General features: G+C 39.8%; 2 protein-coding genes across 4 annotated transcripts in view; one reads left to right on the forward strand and one right to left on the reverse strand.

Annotated features, from left to right (window-relative positions):
- The window catches only part of UBAC2 (UBA domain containing 2), a 152,353-nt gene that overhangs the window by 106,075 nt on the left and 25,619 nt on the right, over positions 1-20,659 (reverse strand). For all 3 annotated transcript variants that reach the window (XM_082675874.1, XM_082675872.1, XM_082675873.1), the window contains exon 4: positions 20,012-20,121. In XM_082675874.1, coding sequence (XP_082532000.1) covers positions 20,012-20,121 — 110 coding nt within the window. The remainder of the gene's footprint in view (positions 1-20,011; positions 20,122-20,659) is intronic.
- Positions 14,851-15,986, forward strand: GPR18 (G protein-coupled receptor 18; the record flags this gene model as incomplete). Its single annotated transcript, XM_082675688.1, has 1 exon — positions 14,851-15,986. The coding sequence occupies one exon, from the start codon at positions 14,851-14,853 to the stop codon at positions 15,865-15,867; it is 1,017 nt and encodes a 338-aa protein (XP_082531814.1). The 3' UTR covers positions 15,868-15,986.

Below are 20,659 nucleotides of genomic sequence, written 5' to 3' on the forward strand. Positions count from 1 at the left end.
CAGAGATGCTCAGAGTTTCAAGGGCTTGCACGGAGATTTCACTCCTGCCATCTGCCCAATGTGTATTTCCTGGACATCCCTGCCTGGTGCTTTTCCAGCCACTGCTTGAGTATCTTCAGTGTCCGCAAGTCAGCACCTCCCAAGGGAATCACTTTGCCTCAAGACAGTGAGTGCCTCTGAGTTACCGCTTACCAAGCCCAATAACCTCCTGCAGCATCTCTGAAGTCTTAATTCACCCTTGGCCATGCCCCACCCCCCCAATTTTTAACTCCTCTTTCATATTGCAGCCCCTTTCAACAGTTGAAGACTGTTCTCCTGCCCCATCGTCTCCTCTCCAGGATCAACACTGCCTGCTCTCTCAACTGTTCCTCACATGGCAGGTCTGCATCCCCTCCCTGTTCTGATGCGGACGAGGACCACCAGAGCCGTGCTTGTTGCCCTGTCATACTACCTGCAGCATCCATGAGCACATCAGTGTCAACTGGCAGTCACATCACAATGCCATCTCACAGGCTTTCCTTAGCTTTCCCAGACACACGACTACCGAAACAACAATCCTGCCGTTCAGTGACTCTGCAGTTGATTGTTTAGGCTAAAGAGAAAGACCTGATGTTCTCTCTCTTCAGTGTTTTATAGGTTGATCACAGAGCCCATAACTTGCTAAACCAGTTAATGTATTACAGCTCTTGGTCTTTGAAGGCGACTGCTAGCAGTTCCCCTCAGACCCATTCTCCCTTGTCTCCAGGGACTTGGCTCCCTCGCTAAAGCTAGTTTCCCAGCCTCCCCTATGATTAGGTGTGGCCACGTGACCAAGCTCCTGCCAATGGTGTATGGGCAGCAGTGACATTTACAACTTCCAAAGTACCTGGTGAAAGAGCAATCCCTTATCCTGGACTTCCCTTCTGATTCCTCCCTATTGCTAGAAATGGAAACCTTGGAGGGCACATGGTGAGGATAACAGAGCTGCCCTACCAGCTGGGTCCCAATGACTTCCTAGAACAGAGCCCACCTGCCCACCAGGTATGTTACAAAAGAGAAACAGACACCTGTGTTCTCTGAGCCACTGTGTTCCGGGGTTTCTTTGCTCTACTATTATTAAAATATCTCCCAAAGCATTTGTAATTTGCAAATTTCATTTGCAAACGTGCTACATTTTCAAGGCAATCATTGATACATATTAATCAGGCCCAGCAGGGAATAAGAACACTACAGAAAGGTAAATGTTCTTTCATTTTCATATTATTGCAATAATAGAGACAAACAATTTCCAGAGCATAGGAAGGAAGCACTTGTAAGTGGAAGGCTCTGAAGGGAGCCAATTCTGGGATACAGCTTGTTTCTGTTCACCCTGTTCACACCCTCCCGGATGAAGGAAAGGTGTTGAGGACTGGAGATAAATACTCTTCAGATTAAGTCACTGGGGAAAGTCTCTAAAGGACAAATGGATTTTACTGAGGAAAATCTATTCTACCCTATCTTAACATTTAAAATTTTAAAGCATTTCAATTCATCCTTATCATGAGAATATGATAAATGGGTGGACCTAAAACCATGCCCCAAAACTTCCTCACATCAAAGGAAACAAGCAGAGCAAGAAGGCAGCCTATGGAATAAGAGAAAATACTGGCAAATCACAGTATCTGATAAAGGGTCATTACCCAGAAAATATAAAGAACTCCTACGTGTTAACAACAACAACAAAAACTGATTTAAAAACGCGCAAAGGACCCGAATAGACACTTCTGTAAAGAAGATGTATAAATGGCCAAGAAGCACATGAAAACTCGCTCAATGTCAATAATCATCAGGGAAATGGAAATCAAAACCACAATGAGATACCATCTCAAACTCATTAGGATGGCTACTATCAAAACAAAAAACAGAAAAAAGTGTTGGCAAGGATGTGGAGAAACTGGAACCCTTGTGCACTGCTGCTGAGAATGTAAAATGGTACAGCTCTACGGAAAATAGTACAGTGGTTCCTTAAAAAATTAAAAATAGAATTACCACATGACTCAGCAATTCCACTTCTGGATATATACCCGAAAGAACTGAAGGAGGGTCTCAAAGAGATATCTGTACATCTATTAATCACAATAGCCAAAAGGTGGAAGCAAGCCAAGTATCCATCAGCAGATGAATGGATAAATAAAATGTAATATATACATACAACTGAATATTATTCATCCTTAAAAAGGAAGGACGTTCTGACACATGCTACAACATGGACGGACCTTGAGGACATTATGCTAAGTGAAATAAGCCAATCACAAAAGACAAATATTGTACGATTCCACTTACATGAGGTATATAGGGTAGGCAAATTCACTGACAGAAAATAGAATGGTGGTTGCCAGGTGCTGGAGGGAGGGATGGGAGTTGTTCAACGAGCATGGAGTTTCAGTTTGGGAAGAGGAAAGAAGTTCTGGAGATTGGCTGCACAACAATGTGAATGTACTTCAAACACTACTGAACTGTACCTTAAAAATGGTTAAGACAGTAAATTTCATGTGTGTACATTTTACTACAATTAAAAAACATTTAAACCATATCAAATTTGTTCCAAGGCCACCTTTATGTTTAACTCTTAGTAGAACATCAGGCACAAATAACATTTAAAGTGGAATCTTCTCAAGGCCCTAGCCCAGGAATACACGGTCCTACAGAGGAAAACACTTTCCTAAAAACGACAGAATGCTTCCCATGAAGGCAGAAATGGTCTCTAAGCCAAAACGTTTTAGAGGAATAAGGATATGTCTACTATATAATTCTGCATAATACAGAAATATTGAGAAATTAACATTAAAATACATGTATTATCTTCTACCAATTAACAGCTTTTAAAACATTGATTTCAATCTCAACAAGACTTCAAATCGGGTCAAGGTGAAGAGCTCCACGACCCGCTGTCACCTGTAGGTGGCAGTAAAAGCACAGTGTTTATGTCAAAACAACCTTGGATGTCAATCAGTATGGAACAGTGGAAAACATACATGAGCTTACACATGAGTGTAAGTCCTCCTACATGAAATAAATGGTATTAACTTTTCTGATACATCAAATATTTATCTTGCCGAAATACCTTCACCCTAGGGCCTCTCCTCAACCAACTCTAATCTATCTCTTGTCTCACTCTTTTGCTTGATATTGTCTTTGTGATCATATCTATTTAGAAACATTAGGCGTTCATTTTGGGGGGGACACCGTATAGTTTTCTTTCCTTTAGAAAAAGAAACACACAAACACTTGTCAAATCAAAAAGCCTATTTACTGAGGGTCTACTGTGTGTGAAGCACTATGCTAGGTGCTCTGATACATGTGAAGACGAATGCACCAGGTCCTTGTCAACAAGACAGACACAAAATATGAAGAATAATACATGAGATGAGAGTACGATCAAGGGATGAATAAAAACACAACTGTAAAAGAGAGAGCCATGGAAACCTCCAACTCCCAACTCTAAAAACCTAGGATTACTGATCTCCAAATAAAGAACTACATTAACATTAGAAGAATAAATCCTCCACTAGAGGCAAGGCTGAAGCCAAGGATCTACGTCCCTCCGTCCAAATGCACACCAGCAGGCTGCCCTGCAGGTCTCTGAGGGTGGTACTACCCACCCACTTCCTTCCCTTTTCTGTTAAGATACTATACAGATAGCACGGCTTGTTGATGGCAAGAGGCCATATGAGTTAAAAGCCATAAACTTCTCGTAAAGAATATCCACATGGGGCCTCCCTGGTAGCGCAGTGGTTGAGAGTCCGCCTGCTGATGCAGGGGACGCGGGTTCATGCCCCGGTCCAGGAAGATCCCACGTGCCGCAGAGCGGCTGGGCCCGTGAGCCATGTCTGCTGAGCCTGCGCGTCCGGAGCCTGTGCTCCACAGCGGGAGAGGCCGCAACGGTGAGAGGTCCGTGTACCGCAAAAAAAAAAAAAAGAATATCCATATGAAAAGCATGAGCAATAAGGAGATACCATGGTTGCAAAAATGCAACTGATTTGTCACTGGGGCTAGACTAATTTTTAAGCATAAGAGGGAGAGTTCTGGTAAACAACAATTCTGAGTAACGCAGATGAGTACAGATTTATTACCAAGGAAACAAAGAGCCCGCACAATTCTTATGTCTTCCTCTGCAGGCTGATTATAATGTCTCAGGGAGGTTCTCCACCACGAAGAACAACAGCTCTCCTGAGAGAGTGGCGGAGGGCAAGTGACAGAGTGGGCAGCCTTGCAGGCTTAGGAGCTGGGCAGCCCTGGACCCGGCCCATCCTCACAGCTGCACTTTCTGCTTGCCACTTACAAAAGTAATGGTTAAAGGAAAAAGGAAAAAGTAGATAGGAAAATTAGTTGGAACAATCTAACAGTCTACTAGAAATGTTTAAATGTCTAAAGAATAAAGAATATCAAATATGTTAAGAAGATTAAGTTGACTTAAAGATAAATTTTAAATAAGATTTAAAACATATACACTAAGGTAAACAACAAGGTCGTACTGTAGAGCACAGGGAACTATATTCAATATCCTGTAATAAACCATAATGGAAAAGAATATGAAAAAGAATATATATATACACATAATTGAATCACTTTGCTGTACACCAGAAACTGACATTGTAAATCAACTATACTTCAATTTAAAAATTTTTTAAAAATACACACTAAAGAAATCAACACAATAAAGGATATGAAAGGAAGGCAACGGCCAGGAATTAATGGGAACCCCACAGGGTTCCGGGTGCTCTGAGTTTCAAGTAGGACCGAAATACCAACAAACACATTCAAGGCTCCCTGCAATGAGGTCTGACTAAGTGACTCCTGGACACATTTGGGGTTCCACCCAGAAGCTGTGAGGGCACAGAGGCCCAAGTACTATCCTACGTCTCTCATCTCCAGTCCTACAAAAACTCAAAAGGAGACAATGATAAAGTACTCATTGCAGTGGGAAGAGTTCCTTAGAACTGTATAATGCCAGAGGTGGGAAGCCCTTCGAGAAAGTCTCATCCAAATTCCCCTTTCTTCCAGCTGGGAAGAGTCATGATCAGAGAAAATTAACTAACTTTTAAAAACAATAACTCAGCTAATTAATGAGTAGCATAGACAGACCTCTTGCACTGTTACTCACTCCCAGTCTGAAAATTCCCAGGAAAAATATGCTGCAAAGAAAAAAAAGGTATTTGAGGCAGGAGAGAACAATACAATGAGAACTAGTATTCGGTGTCTAAAACATATACTTTGCACAAGCTATAAGAATGAGATGATTCACAGATAAGAGATGATTCATAGATAAGAAGAGATGATTCACAGATGAGATGAGACTCAAGGTGTTTAAAAAAAATTACTCACGGAAACAGCTTAGAAGAAGCAGATAGCCTCAAACCCAGTCTTTTTAAAGAAACCTCTTTGATACAAAATGTAACACTCATACAGAAAAACCCAGCATGCTGGAAAAATCCACTTGCTTCTTTTCTCTTCTCCACCCTGCTCTGTTCCTGAGGCTGAGGGTACAGATTCCACCCAAAGGCTCAAGGGCCCCCTGGCTTCTGCTGAGTTCTGCTAGCGCCTCAGAGGACATCTGGGCAAGGAGGAGCCTGAGGCCAGGGTACTTACTCCCCTTGTTCCTTGTTACTTCACACTTACTGTTTCCAAGGCAGCTGACTCTCCAGGGGTGACCCCTCCAGGATCTAGTAACCTCTCCCTTCCTAAACCTCTTTGGGCCTAAAGGTGGTGGGCACAACAAGGAAACGGTCCTGCCAAAGGTCCCCCTTTTGTCACTAGGTTCCATTCTTTTGTCATTAGATCTTTATACATAAGCCCTTGAATTATTCTAGTTTAAGTGTGCTGTTTTCTATTGAGACCCTTATAGATACAAGGGCAAAACAAAAATAGACAGATTAGTGAATTATCACAGAACAAACACTAAAATAATTAGCACTCAGGTCAACAGAACTTCCCAGCATCCTGGGAGCTCTCCCATGTGCCCTACATATTACATGCTCCCGCAACCCTATGCACGAATCCCTAAACTCTATTTCAGTTTGGTCTGCTTTCTGAAATTCATATAAATGGAATCGTACAATATGAATTCCTTCACGTCTGGCTCTTTTCACTTAACACCATACGCACAAGATTCGCCTGTGTTGTTCCATGCGCCTTCTATGTGATTCATTTTGATTGTGAAAAGCAGTCAACTGCTTGTCGACACAACTGATCTATCCACTCTAAAGTTGCAGAACATGTGGGTTGTCCCTAATTTGGAGCGATTAGAAATAATGCTACTGTGAACATTCTTATCTCTAACTCCTGGTGCACAGGAACACGCATTTCTACCTAGGAGTGGAATGTGAGTCATAGGGTGGATGCATCTTCATTTTAGTACTTAATATCCAACTGTTTTCCAAATTTAAGCTCCCACCAGCCAGGCGCAAGAGCTCCTGGTTGCTCTGTACCCTCACCAACACTTTTCTTTTTTTTAAAATAGATCTTTATTGGAGTATAATTGCTTCACAATACGGTGTTAGTTTCTGCTGCACAACAAAGTGAATCGGCCACATGCATACATATATCCCCATATCCCCTCCCTCTTGCGTCTCCCTCCCACCCTCCCTATCCCACCCCTCTAGGTCGTTGCAAAGCACCAAGCTGATCTCCCTGTGGTATACTGCTGCTTCCCATTAGCTATTTTACATTCGGTAGCGTACATGTGTCGATGTTACTCTCACTTTGCCCCAGCTTCCCCATTCCCATCCGTGTCCTCAAGTCCATTCTCTATGTCTATGTCTTTATTCCTGCCCTGCCACTATGTTCATCGGTACCATTTTGTTTTTTAGATTTCATATATATGTGTTAGCATATGGTATTTGTTTTTCTCTTTCTGACTTACTTCACTCTGTATGACAGACTCTAGGTCCATCCACCTCACTACAAATGACTCAGTTTCGTTTCTTTTTATGGACAAGTAATATTCCAGTGCTGGCTGAGTATATATAATGGAATACTACTCAGCCAGCACTTCTTGTTGTTAGTCTTTTTCACTGTAGCCATTTTGGTGAGTGGGTAGTAACATCCTTCTTATGGTTTTAATTTTCGCTTCCCCATTACTTATGAGGTCCAGTATACTTATACATGTTTATCAACCTTTTGGATATACCCATTTTTGAGTGCTTAAAAGTCTTTGGCTCACTGAATGGCAGAGATCTCCCTCCCAAAATTAAACTTACAGGCTGACAGAATCCAGTTACAAAATCTTTCCTTGGGAATATCAACTCATTAGTGAGAAACAGGGAAAGGAAAGGATGGTCTATTCCCTCAGAAGATTCTTTTGCTACAGATCAAATTACTATTCTGATTATTCTCTATTAAGTAGGACCAACTTCAACAAAATTTACTAAAACAAAGTACAATACCATAATACAGAAAGAGTACAACACAATCTCACAATCTGAGACTCCTGAGTAAATATCCCTGGGTTACACCATCCATACAACTATTGTGTCCTCAACATACTTTGCTGTTGGCATAATGATTAAATTCAGTGAAGCATGTAAAGCACTTAGACCTCTGCTTAATGATTGTTCACCTCTGATAATACAGATAAGAGTAATAGCAGAGATAATAAAAAATCCTATGTAACTTTTTAAACCAACAAACTTCAACCTATAGTCATGTAGTTACTTTTTAGTATACAGATGCCTGATACTAAAATCCTCCATCACACACACCAGTATACAAGTTTGGATTTAAGTAACTCAATAACACACCTCTCATTTCTTTACCAATCCTGACTCTCCACAATACCTTTTTCTTCTACGCTGCTACTTCACCATATCACTAGATATTTTCCCCTAGAAACTCATCTCCCTCTACATGTCTCCTTTAACTGTGAGACCAGAATCTGTAGGAGGTGGCCACGTACATCACAATAACCAGAGAGTTCCAATTAATTGGCTGTGTCCGGGGACCACTGAATGGCTCTCCACACAGTTAGTGAGACGTCACCCTGCAAAATCTTGGCCTGGGATTTCGGTGGGTCCAGGAATGATTTCACTGTCATGTTGATGCCTTCTCCTAAGATCCTCTAAGTGAAAGAATCTTTAAGATCTTTAGGGAACTCTACTTTGATTGCCAATTTAGATCAATTTTATTTTTAGAATTATCTATCATTTTGGTTATCTGGGTTCAACCTGCTTGCTGTGAGGTAAGTAATCATCTGATTGTCCGTATGTCTGTGAAACTGAACAAAAATTGCCAAGGAAAAGGAATTTGGGAAATGTTAAATTTATAATACAATTTAGGAAATCAAGTGGAAACGAGGTCCATACTAATTTGGCTATAAGACTACAGTTGTAAGTTGCTGGATTTAAAATAAAATAGATTTAAACAAATAGTATCTCAGTCTTCTTTATCCAGAAACCACTATTCAATATATCTGCCCCTCAAAAAAAAAAAAAAAAAAAAAGAGCAGTGAGTTTAGATGCAAGCTTGAAAAAGAAAGGGGTATGGCACAAAGATTCCGTAAGATCAAAGTGGAAGACCGTCAGGGCCAAATGATAAGATTTTCACCCTAGTTCGGGGCTCCCTCCATGTCCCTCACCACCTCTCCTTTCTGGGGACTGGCTGTCTACCAACTGCTCTGGCTGTGTGTGCTGATGGCCATCTGAGCTGGGAAAGATAAACAGTAACTACAGTGGGCCCCTCATCACAATACTGGTCTGAGGAACTAGGATAAGCCTCACTCACACTTGCTGAGGTACAGAGAAACGTGTTAAGAACGAGAAATACAATTTTATCTGTGGCATAGACAAATCTCTGATATAACATCATGTTTTCTTTTTCTTTTTAATATTTATTTATTTATTTACTTGGCTCTGTCGGGTCTTAGTTGTGGCGCACAGGCTCTCTCTCTAGTTGTGGTGAGCGGGCTCTAGAGCGCATGGGCTTAGTTGCCCCGCAGTATGTGGGATCTTACTTAGTTCCGCGACCAGGGACTGAACCTGTGTCCCCCGCACTGGAAGGTGGATTCTTAACCACTGGGAAGTCCCAAAGAGCATGTTTTTATAATGGGGATTTACTGTGTCTATTAACAACGGGAGAGGCCACAACAGTGAGAGGCCCGTGTACCGCAAAAAAAAAAAAAAAAAAAAAAAAATGGAGCTAAAACAGATGACTTTATAAAGTGAAGGAAACTCTGTGAAATCCCTCTTTTGCAAGGTGAAAAATTTCTTTCATTCATATCCCAAAATAAGTAAGGAAATTAAAGCTGCATGAATATTGGTCCCCGAATGAGATAAGCTCCTCTATTTGAATAAAAATTTCATTAGGTTCAAGTATTAAAGAGGCAAACCAGACACTATAAAAGTTTAATTCTTTTTTTTTTTTTTTTTTGCTACACGGGCCTCTCACTGTTGTGGCCTCTCCCGTTGCGGAGTACAAGCTCCGGACGCGCAGGCTCAGCGGCCATGGCTCACGGGCCCAGCTGCTCTGCAGCATGTGGGATCTTCCCGGACCGGGGCACGAACCCGCGTCCCCTGCATCGGCAGGCGGACTCTCAACCACTGCGCCACAAGGGAAGCCCCAAAAGTTTAATTCTTGATCCGTTGTTTACTTACTTGCTGCCAAATGGTTTGGGGGAAATTTTTTTTTTAACTGTAATTCTTTTCCAACATAAAATTATTGTGTGACGAGCCAGGAGCACAGACAACAATGCTAAGTGCTGCAGGGTCATGGAGAGAAGGACAGTGGGTCTTGCCTCCAGTCTGCCTTGCGACTGGCGGGTTCCCCTCACATTAGCAAGTCAAAGTGTCCCTGATGCTGACACTGGGCTCAGGATATTCGACCCTCCATTTCTTCACCTACTTTTTCAGTCACACATTCAACCAGTATTTACTAACTGACTGTTAAATACATACATATACAACACATGCAAACCCTTAAGAACCTCAATGTAGTGAAGGATAAAAGGCAAATAAACTCCCAATAATAATACAAACACAAGCCACTACAGGGGTAAGAATCCAGTGCTAAGGAACCTTACAGGGGCGAATAACCAACCAGCTTCAGGGGTCAGAGAAAACTTCCTGGGAAAGGCAGCATCCAAGCTAACACTTTTCAGATAAATAGCCGCCGCCCAAGCCAAGAGATGGGAGTGCGGTGGGAAGGATGTCACAGCTGCTGGTGGGACAGCCTGTGAAAGGCCAGGAGTAGGAAATCCCGTAAGGCTAAGATGGAGAGAAAGGCGGGACCCACCTTCCAGCTGTGCCCCTGGGTGCCTCTCTCTGAGAGACCGGCAAGTCAGAAAAAAGAATCTCCCTGTGTACAAGGGGATTTGTCTTAATGAGATATCTGCCTTCCCTGTGCCTGTTGATTTCAGCAGCACACAGAACACTAATCAATACTGAATTTTAGAAGACCTGTCACAGGCTATATGAAATTAAGGCAATGAAAAGATTGGATCTGCAGATAAGAGGTTCCTATCTCCAAGTGAAATATCAAACTCCTAGCCTGCATATGAAACATAACTCCATGTATAAAAAACTGATTACTGTCATTCAGCAATGAGCAAATCATGTCTAGTGAATAAGTCAATGTAATCACCTCACAACGGGAAGTCTTTACAGCAGCTAGGGCAGAAAGGGGAGGGCCCTGAACTTGGCACAGAAGAGGCTCGGCCTGGTTGTCTGAGTTCTGCAGCAAGTCACTGGCCCTCTCTGGGCCTCAAATCCTCATTTACACAAGAAATAGTTGCTGCGGCTGTTGCTTGTGCTTCTAAAACCCATTACTCTGGCATTAACATAATCAAAAGTACTTTAATCACCAAAGGAAAGGATTTAAACAATTTATAAGTCACAGATTTACTACGGTTTTGTCTGAGGAAAAAAAAAAGGAGCATGTGCCCTCAAACTGTCTTAAATTAAAACACCAGTTAAGTTCATGTACCTTTTAAAGGCTGATAAATCACGCATAACCAAGTATAAAGATAATTAAAATTTTAGTACAAGCAAATGAAATTATGATTTTTTTTAAAGAAAAGAGAAAGTAAAAACTTTAATGTAACTAGGCAGGCAGGCAATGATTGGGGTTGCCCACTTCCCTTTTCGTTGGTTTCACTTCTCTTCTTAGGTTAAAATACTCCTAATATGTAAATTATTCCACTAAAGACTTCCAAAGTTCTTAACAATTTGTAGGGATGTTTTCACAAAAGGAATTACTTCTAGACGTCCATGTGACAGAAAAGGGATATGAAGCATTGGGGACTTAATAAATAAAGCAAACCAAAGTAGGTAAAGGTATATGCAAAGCAGAAGCAAATAATTGAGGGTCCCAAAATTTCTACCATTTAGAAATGGTTTAGGGCTTCCCTGGTGGTGCAGTGGTTGAGAGTCCGCCTGCCGATGCTGGGGACATGGGTTCGTGCCCCGGTCCAGGAAGATCCCACATGCCGTGGAGCGGCTGGGCCCGTAAGCCATGGCCGCTGAGCCTGCGCGTCCGGAGCCTGTGCTCCGCAACGGGAGAGGCCACAACAGTGAGAGGCCCACACACCGCAAAAAAAAAAAAAAAAAGAAATGGTTTAGCAGTAAAAAGTGGATATTCAATGATTTTAGGAACTTTGTAGTAAAGGGTTAACGCTGTTTGGAAGTTACCTACTAGGTGCCAGGTTAGCCCTTGGACTTCTCTGGTTTAGAGTCCTCAAAATCCTACCATATGGGTATTATCTCTATTTTAGCACTATAGAAACTAAGCAGGAACAAAGGCTCAGAGTGCTTAAGTAACTAGACAAAGTCACACAGCTTAGAAACTAAGTTATACTATGAATTCTATTCAGTCAACATCAAATCTCATTCTCTTTCAACAGATGATGCAGACTTTAAGCACCAAGTAAACAAACTCAAGACATTTTCTCCTTTCTGTATGATTCTCTTAAATATATGCCATCATTTCATGGGGAGCTTATGCGAAGCATGACTTCAGAAACAAATCATTTGTGAAAGAGAAAAACCACATCCAGGGCAAAGTCATAAGTTGAAAAAGCCTTATTTCAGAGAGTACTTCCTGAAAGAGACAAAGCAGCAATTACAGCTGAACAAGTACCAACTCGTATACCGAGTATTATATTTGAAACAACTTCTTAAAGCAACGGAAGAACCTAAAACAAAAGAAATACAGCATTTCTTAAATATACCAGTTCTAGAAAGAGCTATTTTAACACAAGCAACTCAAAGAAATCCCTTTTACAGAACTGGGTATACTGAGAAATGTTCCTCTCAAACACAGCCTTTTGATGGACAGGAGGTAAGTAGCATTTAATTAACTTCATCACAGATTATCAGAAATAATGCTGTACTTATTTACTAAATCTCAAAATCCTTGTTTTATTTTAACAATATATTACTGAAACTATGTTGGTGAAGGACCCTCAAATGGGATATACTGTCATCTTCCTACATTATTAACATGTTGTTTCATTTATTTTCAATACTGTTTTACCTTAATAGTAAATGTAAGTTTTTTAAACTTAAAGAAAATGTTGATACAATAAATCATAAATATCTTTAGGAGTCTTTGTCACCTGGTTTCAATTACATTGTTTCACAGTATATACTTAGTCTTTTAAGAAAAGACTATAGCTAATCATGGAATCTAAAGCTTTTAAAATGCTGACTTAAAAACCAATCACTTTTCAATATTTATCCAAAAATTTATCCATGTGTACAGAGTACAACCTGTATGGTAATGCCTTTAAAACACATGCATCACACGTATTTTAGTTAACCTTAAGCAAATGAACACAACTGTTGGTGACATAAAGTCAGCTTGAACCCAATGAGGGGAAAAAGATTTACTCAAAAATGGTTTGTAAGTAAGGAATTTATGTGACAAAATTCGGGAATAAGGATGGGTGGAGGGAGTTCTGATACAAAAGAAAAAAGGATACAAAATGTCATTTACATTACAATTTTTACTATTTAAAAATTCATGGAAAGTTAATAATGAGTTAAGTCTCTAAAATTATTTTCCTTTGTATGATAATACTAAAGAGTTAATTTTTCTATGTAGTATTTTTCTCATTTTAGAGAAATTAATATTCTAGTCAACACAATATTTGGAAATTTTAATAAATACAGGCTTTTAAATATATAGAATTCTACTCCAAAATCATATTTAACCTAAATATCTGGCAAACTCGCTAGTCAGGAAGGTAGGAAGGGAAGAAAAGAGGGAGAAGAAAACAAATTCATACCTTGTGTTTGTCCTCAGCAACTGCTCAAATTAATTTTAAATTACAGCCCATGATGCCACTACCAGATGGCTAACCTCCCCCAGTTTTCACTAAAGAGAGACTCAGGGCTGAATGAGAGAGAGACCATTCTGCAAAGTGACATTTTTGAGGGAAACTTTTCTTACACCTCCATATTTCAAGGGGGATGCCACAAGGTTCCATCTCTTTGCAGCGAGTCTATTTTTAAAATCACTGTTGTTGATGTTATATCGTGGGTGATAGAAATTTCACACTGAGGGGGTCACAGCTAAACTCCCTTCCAGTAGAAATGGGCATTTGGCGGGGGTGGAAATTAGTTTCTGCAAACACATAAAGTTACTGAGTGACTTCTTACTAATAACTATTTGTCTTTGATATTCCTTTTTTAAAATTAAATTTGACAAATAATATTTACACTTCTGGATCTCGGTAGAGTGAGGGCGTGAAAGTTACTATACTAGCAATATCTTATTCTCAAGGTGTTGCTCTCCGTGCACCACTGCAGCAGTGTAATCCGCTTCTGGGGCACTGGTAAACACCATCTGGAAGACTCAGCATTAGGCACTCCCAATTGTGCATTAAAAACTAGCCCATCTATTGTTTTAAGAGTCAAGTTCTTGTGGGACTTCCCTGGCAGTCCAGGGGTTAAGACTCTGCGCTCCCAGTGCAGGGGGTATGGGTTCGATCCCTGGTCGGGGAACTAAGACCCCTCATGCCGCAAGGTGTGGCCAAAAAAAAACCAGAGAGAGTAAAAGTTCTTGATCTGTATACCATGGCACAAGACACTGCTGTTTCTAGACCTATGATAATCTAGAGAAAACATAATACTATGAAGAAGCGTTTGCCACTTAAAAAAAACAAAATGGTTTAATGGCCAATTAAGCAAGCCTTCATTGACAAACTAGTGAGTGCTTGCTCTGGGTCACCCTGCCAAAGTTTCCTTCCTTCACTTATCCATCAATTCAGCAAATATTACTTACTGAGTATCTACTATGTACTCATCAGGCAGTGGGGATTTAGCAGTAAAAAGGAAAAGTTCCTGCTCTCAAATGAGAATTACTGTGAATATTCAGTAAGCAACCAGTTATATGGTTTTTTTAATTAGTTTTCTAATACATAATTTATATATTAAAATTATATTTAATGAGTAAAAATTCATTATTTGGACATTACCAATCTGGGTTACCAAATATTGAAACAGAATGAAGATGATAAAAGGTGGCAAACTATCAATATTTTCTAAGATTCAAACTTCAGAATGGCCTTTCCCCAATTAGTCCCAAACAAAGGATACCTACCACAGGCACAATTGCTACCCAATTTCACACTACAGAGAGAAAATGAATACATTTGCCAGTGCATCATGACACACCAGACCATCTTAATACACTGATATGTTAGTACATATTAGTAATAATACCTAGGGAGTGTATTTCTTAATAAATACTAAGACACATATATTGACTCTATGACATAAAATACTGTCAAAATTAAAATCCACTGATATGCCAAGTCGAGTGTGAGAATGTTAAGCATTTATTTTTTCAACAAGAGTTTTATTCCTCCTATTCTTAACTATTTTACAGTTTCTAAGTGTCATGCCCACAACAAGCTATAAGATGACCACCCCTCACAGTCAAGCTCAACCTGGCCCTTCTATCGACCCGTATCCAGACGAATACAAAATAGCAGCCCTTGTCTTCTACAGCTGTATCTTCATAACTGGCTTATTCGTTAATGTCACTGCCTTATGGGTTTTCAGTTGTACCACCAAGAAGAGAACCACCGTAACCATCTATATGATGAATGTGGCACTACTGGACTTGATATTTATAATGAGCTTACCCTTTCGAATGTTTTATTATGCAAAAGGTGAATGGCCGTTTGGAGAGTACTTCTGCCAGATTCTTGGGGCTCTCACAGTGTTTTATCCAAGTATTGCTCTATGGCTTCTTGCTTTCATTAGTGCCGACAGATACATGGCCATTGTACAGCCGAAATACACCAAGGAACTTAAAAACACATGCAAGGCCATGCTAGCGTGTGTGGGAGTCTGGATAATGACCCTGACAACCACCATCCCACTCCTACTGCTCTATGAAGACCCAGATAAAGCCTCCAACCCTGCCACCTGCCTCAAGATTTCTGACATCATCCACTTAAAAGCTATTAATGCGCTGAACTTCACTCGACTGATTTTCTTTTTCTTGATTCCTCTGTTCATCATGATTGGGTGCTACTTGGTCATTATTCATAGTCTCCTTCACGGTAAGACATCTAAGCTGAAGCCAAAAGTCAAGAAGAAGTCTATACGGATCATTATCACGCTCATGGTGCAGGTGCTCGTCTGCTTCATGCCTTTCCACATCTGCTTTGCTTTCCTGATGCTGGGAGGGGAGGAGAACAGCTACAACCCGTGGGGAGCCTTTGCCACCTTCCTCATGAACCTCAGCACCTGTCTGGATGTGATTCTCTACTACATTGTTTCAAAACAATTTCAGGCTCGAGTCATTAGTGTCATGCTATACCGCAATTATCTTCGGAGCGTGCGCAGAAAGAGCTTCCGCTCGGGTAGTTTACGGTCCCTAAGCAACATAAACAGTGAAATGTTATGAACGGTCATTGTTTGTCTTCGATCTCTTTAAATTCACTTTACTAACTTAGGGTCAGTGGATATTCTGTATGATATCATCAAGTCCCTTCTCTCCCAAAAACAAATAATAAACTTTAAGAACTCTTCCTCCTTTGTGAGATCTTATTATTGCGGCAGCATAATTAAATACACTAAAGTATTTTAATAAATTCATTATCTTTACTTTTAAAACCTGTATAAAACATTTTCATGAATTACTGGGAGAAAAGCATCCAATTCGTGTTTCATATTCAAGCCTTATCTAAATACATAGTTGACTTTTTGGATTTAATTCTATGTGCAGGTGAGTCATGATGTCAATCAGGTCAGCAGGCAAAATATTGGAGCTATTGTTTGAAATAATTTGATTGAATTATTTTCCAACTAGATGCAGCTCCCTTTGGTCTAATTTATACTCCGAATTGCTGGTCTAAATCCAGTACTTTGTATTCTAAACACCAAACTTCCATGATTCCTACACAAACAACTATGTTCAACTCATCACTGTTACTGATGCAGAGCAAAATTTGCAGAAGCAAGCACCTGAGGGTGCTGTAAAGGCCATTGCCATCAGCCCCCACCTACTCTAAATTCATTTTCCTTTGGAAACAGACTATAGTCATTCAATAAACACTTACTGAGAGCCGAGTATGCACCAGACTCTACTTGACACTAGTCAGGGTGGGGGGACCTCCCTGGTGGCACAGTGGTTAAGAATCTGCCTGCCAATGCAGGGGATACGAGCTCGAGCCCTGGTCCAGGAAGATCCCACATGCTGCAGAGCAACTAAGCCCATGCGCCACAACTACTGAGCCTGTGCTCTAGAACCCACGAGCCACAACTACTGAGCCCACATGCCACAACTACTGAAGCCCACGTGCCACAACTACTGAAGCCCGTGGGCCTAGAGACCGTACTCCGCAACAAGAGAAGCCACCGCAATGAGAAGCCCGCGCACCACAATGAAGACCCGATGCAGCCAAAAATAAATAAAATAAATAAATTTATTTTAAAAAAGGACAATTAGTCCTGCCAAAGGGCAACAGGGTGCAGAAAGAAAACCAGCAGGTACGAGAATACAAATACATAGCATGTTAAGAAAGCTGAATGACTGATGGGGGAGTGGCTTGAAACATTGGACTGGGGTCAGATTATGAGGGCTTTGAAGGGAAAGAAACAAACAACAATATATGGGGTGGGGAGGCTGCTACTGCTAGGATGTCTGCATAGGTGACCTTACTTAGTTCCCTCCACTGCCCTGTGAATTACAGAGTATGAGCCCCAATTTACAGATGAGGGAAGTTGAGAGAAGTAACTTGCTCAAGATGACACACAAATAATAAACGGCAGAGCTGGAATCTCAGGTAAATTGGGCTATGTGATGGCAAAGCCTAAGCCATCTGTACTATTCTAGACGGCCCTGATGCCACCTTGAAGAAGCTTGATTTTTATTCTGAAGAAAATAAGGACTTAGAGGTTTTTAAAAGGAAGATTAGCATGGTCAAACTTGTATTTTAGAAAGACAGCTTCTGAAAACATTGCATGAAATACTTTGGAATTGATAGGAAGACTAGTTGGAGAGTTACTGCAAAAATCTAGGCAAGAAAAGGCTAGTTAAGACTGGGATAATGACAGAAGGAGTCAAGGAGATGCGATGAAAAGCTGACTTATATAGGACTTCGAATGAATAAAAGTCGGTGCCCTACGCCACTGATGAGAAGAGGGAAAGATTTCCAGCTTGGATGACTGAGTAGATGAAAATGCCATTAATTAAAATAAGGAGTACAGAAGGAGGAGGAGATGAGAGTGCAAAAAGAGAGGTGATCAGAGGAGGTAAGAGCTTCTGAACATGATGAATTTTCCTTGAGTCTTAGAAGTCACTAGGAAATATGACTGAAGAAAGATCAAGAAAGCAATATGGACTGGAAATAGAGAGCTGGGAAACAAACAACAGATGCTAACTGTAGTTGAAGTCATGGGGGTGGACGCGACGGCACAGAGAGAGCACCTGGAGTAAGCTTGAGAAAGGAGCTGCAAAGAGTAAAGGAGGTCAAAGAGGACCAGGAGAGAGTAGGGTGCTAGGATTCAGGCGAGCAGGTTATTTCATGAAATAACGGGATGTCAAAAGCATTTAATGTGCCACTGAAAGGTCAGATAAGACAAGTGAAAACAAGCCACTGGCTTTAGAAATTAGTTGGATACTGGTGACCTTTATAAGAGAAGTTTTAATAGTGGTGAGGTTAAAAAAGAGAGAGAGAGAATTAAATAGGAAGTGAAGAATTGCAGGAAGTGCAGGTAAACTTGGCATTGATGAGAAAGAAAAAGGTAACAAGACATTATGTGGAAAACACTGCAAATTATAAAACACATTGACTAAAAAAGTTTCCTCTCCTGAGTTTTTGAAGCTTTGCTTACCATCAAATAAAAGATATATTTACAAAATGCAAAGTTTATTGAAGTAAAGATTTAGGTTCCAAGAAGTCTATGTTTGAGAACGCGTCAAGATTCAAAAAAGCCATATTATAATGTTTCATGATTTAAAAGGAAAGAGAAATATATTCTCATTGAGGTGATGTCAGAATTAACATTCACACTGTCTTTCAAAGGGGATCCTATAACTTTTGAATTTACTCAAATTTTCAATTCTTGCTACTAGCTAAGATTTAAATAGGTAAAAGCCTTCTGGCCTTAAGAATTAGTAAAAACATTGCCACCAACTTCAAAATTGAATCAATCTTCCTTATATGTACCAGTCACGATTCCATAAAGAAATAAGTGTCATTCATTCAAAGAAATAACTGTCATTCAACTCTATGTGCAATAGAAAATAAAAGTCATCACACAAGGGGACGATGTAAATAAGAATTAAAAGCTATGTTACTACCCATCCACTAAATTTATTCTAACACAAACATACACGATACACATAACCCTTCTACAACTCAGTAGGCCTTATAAAGAACCAAAAAGAATTGGCCTCAATGAGAAACGTTAGGGGAAAACTAATGATTTAGTAATGCTACTTCTTTTCTGAATCAACATGGAATCATTCCTAATGACTACACTATTTACCACAATAGCAGAATAGTCAACTTAAACTTCTTAGTCTAACTGCAATTACAACCCGTAAAACTAAAAAACTGCATAATTATGACACAGAACTTTATGTGTCTCCATTAAAATATTATTCAGAATCATACATTATTAAGACAACTAAACATCAATACTCATGCCAATAATTCAGTAAATCCCACGAAGGGCAGCTATTACCATAAATATTAACAATGTAAGTGTGAGAGCTATAAGATCACTAACCGTATTTTAAAAATAGAGATACAAAGTGAATCTAAATCAAGGTACTTGCAATAGCCTAACAGTTCTCAAAAATATATACTGAAAATTAAAATAAGGCTGAAGTTAGTACACACAAATTTTAAATATGTTACCTTTATTTTATAGTATCTCATATCTTAAAAACTGTCTCAGAAACTTAATTCAGAGATGCTTTAAAGGCATTTATATGTGCTAACAACTCTGCTCCTAAATGCCAATCATTTCATAAACTAATACATGTTTTCTCATTTTGTTTTTAAAGAAGACCAACACAATATGAAAGCACAGACACTCTGTGAGTTAGGTTGCCCACTGCAGATTGGCTACAAAGTTATAACCTATATACTGATTTTCTTTTACCTTTGGTGGAAATATATAAACAATATAATTTAAGAAAAGCATCATTCTTCAGAAGCTTAACTTCAGACAAATAAATTTTGCTTCCTAATCTAATTAATTAAATTTTGTATTTTTATGTTTAATTAGTTAACAAAGTTACAAAGACAAAATTTCACTATGAAAACACAATTCTATCTTCAGGACCAGAAGAGAAAATTCATTAAAAATTCTCTAAAATATGAGATTTGAAAGCTAAAAAAAAGAGTGAGTGTAAAACAGATTCTGTGTCAAGAACATAATGAAAATGTTAAGTATACACTAGAATTTTTACATATAAAATCAATTTTACTATATCTAAAAGTTTAAAATATTCTCTTACTGACTTTCATGTGTAATAATGCTTTAAGTCAGATTTAAGTAGTTATGAATTAAGCTAATATTTGAGAGCTACTTACAATCCAGAAGGCAAATTCCTGGCTGCAGTGATACCAAAGGAATACCGCACAGCTTCAACGAGGATAAAGTCACCCACTGCCGACAAAACCCAGGAACCCAGCAGAAAGGACTAAAAATAAAACAGGAAGAACATTATAGAGAGGAGTCTTCTAAAAATAAACTAACATTTATTTAATTAGAACCAGCTCAGGTATATATATATTTTTTAAAGTTTGTTTTTTGTTTGAATAGACTTTTCAAAGTGAGGGAGTAAAACCATATTGGTCAAATGTATTAACTTCCATAATTTCTAAGTATGTTGAAGAAAAGATATTTATAGCATGACTTATTTTTACAACTAATACACAAACCATTAAGCAAAATAAGTGATTAGAATTTTATTAAAATAAAAATCCTTATTAAAATGGTTATCGCTGGGCTTCCCTGGTGGCGCAGTAGTTGGGAATCCGCCTGCCAATGCAGGGGACACAGGTTCGAGCCCTGGTCCAGGAGGATCCCACATGCGCAGAGCAGCTGGGCCTGTGTGCCACAACTGCTGAGCCTGTGCTCTGGAGCCCGTGAGCCACAAGTACTGAAGCTCGCGTGATTGGAGCCCGTGCTCCGCAGCAAGAGAGGCCACCGCAATGAGAGGCCCGTGCACCGCAACG

Source organism: Grampus griseus (genome assembly GCF_964374135.1).
Source record: "Grampus griseus genome assembly, chromosome: 18".
NCBI lineage: Eukaryota > Metazoa > Chordata > Mammalia > Artiodactyla > Delphinidae > Grampus > Grampus griseus.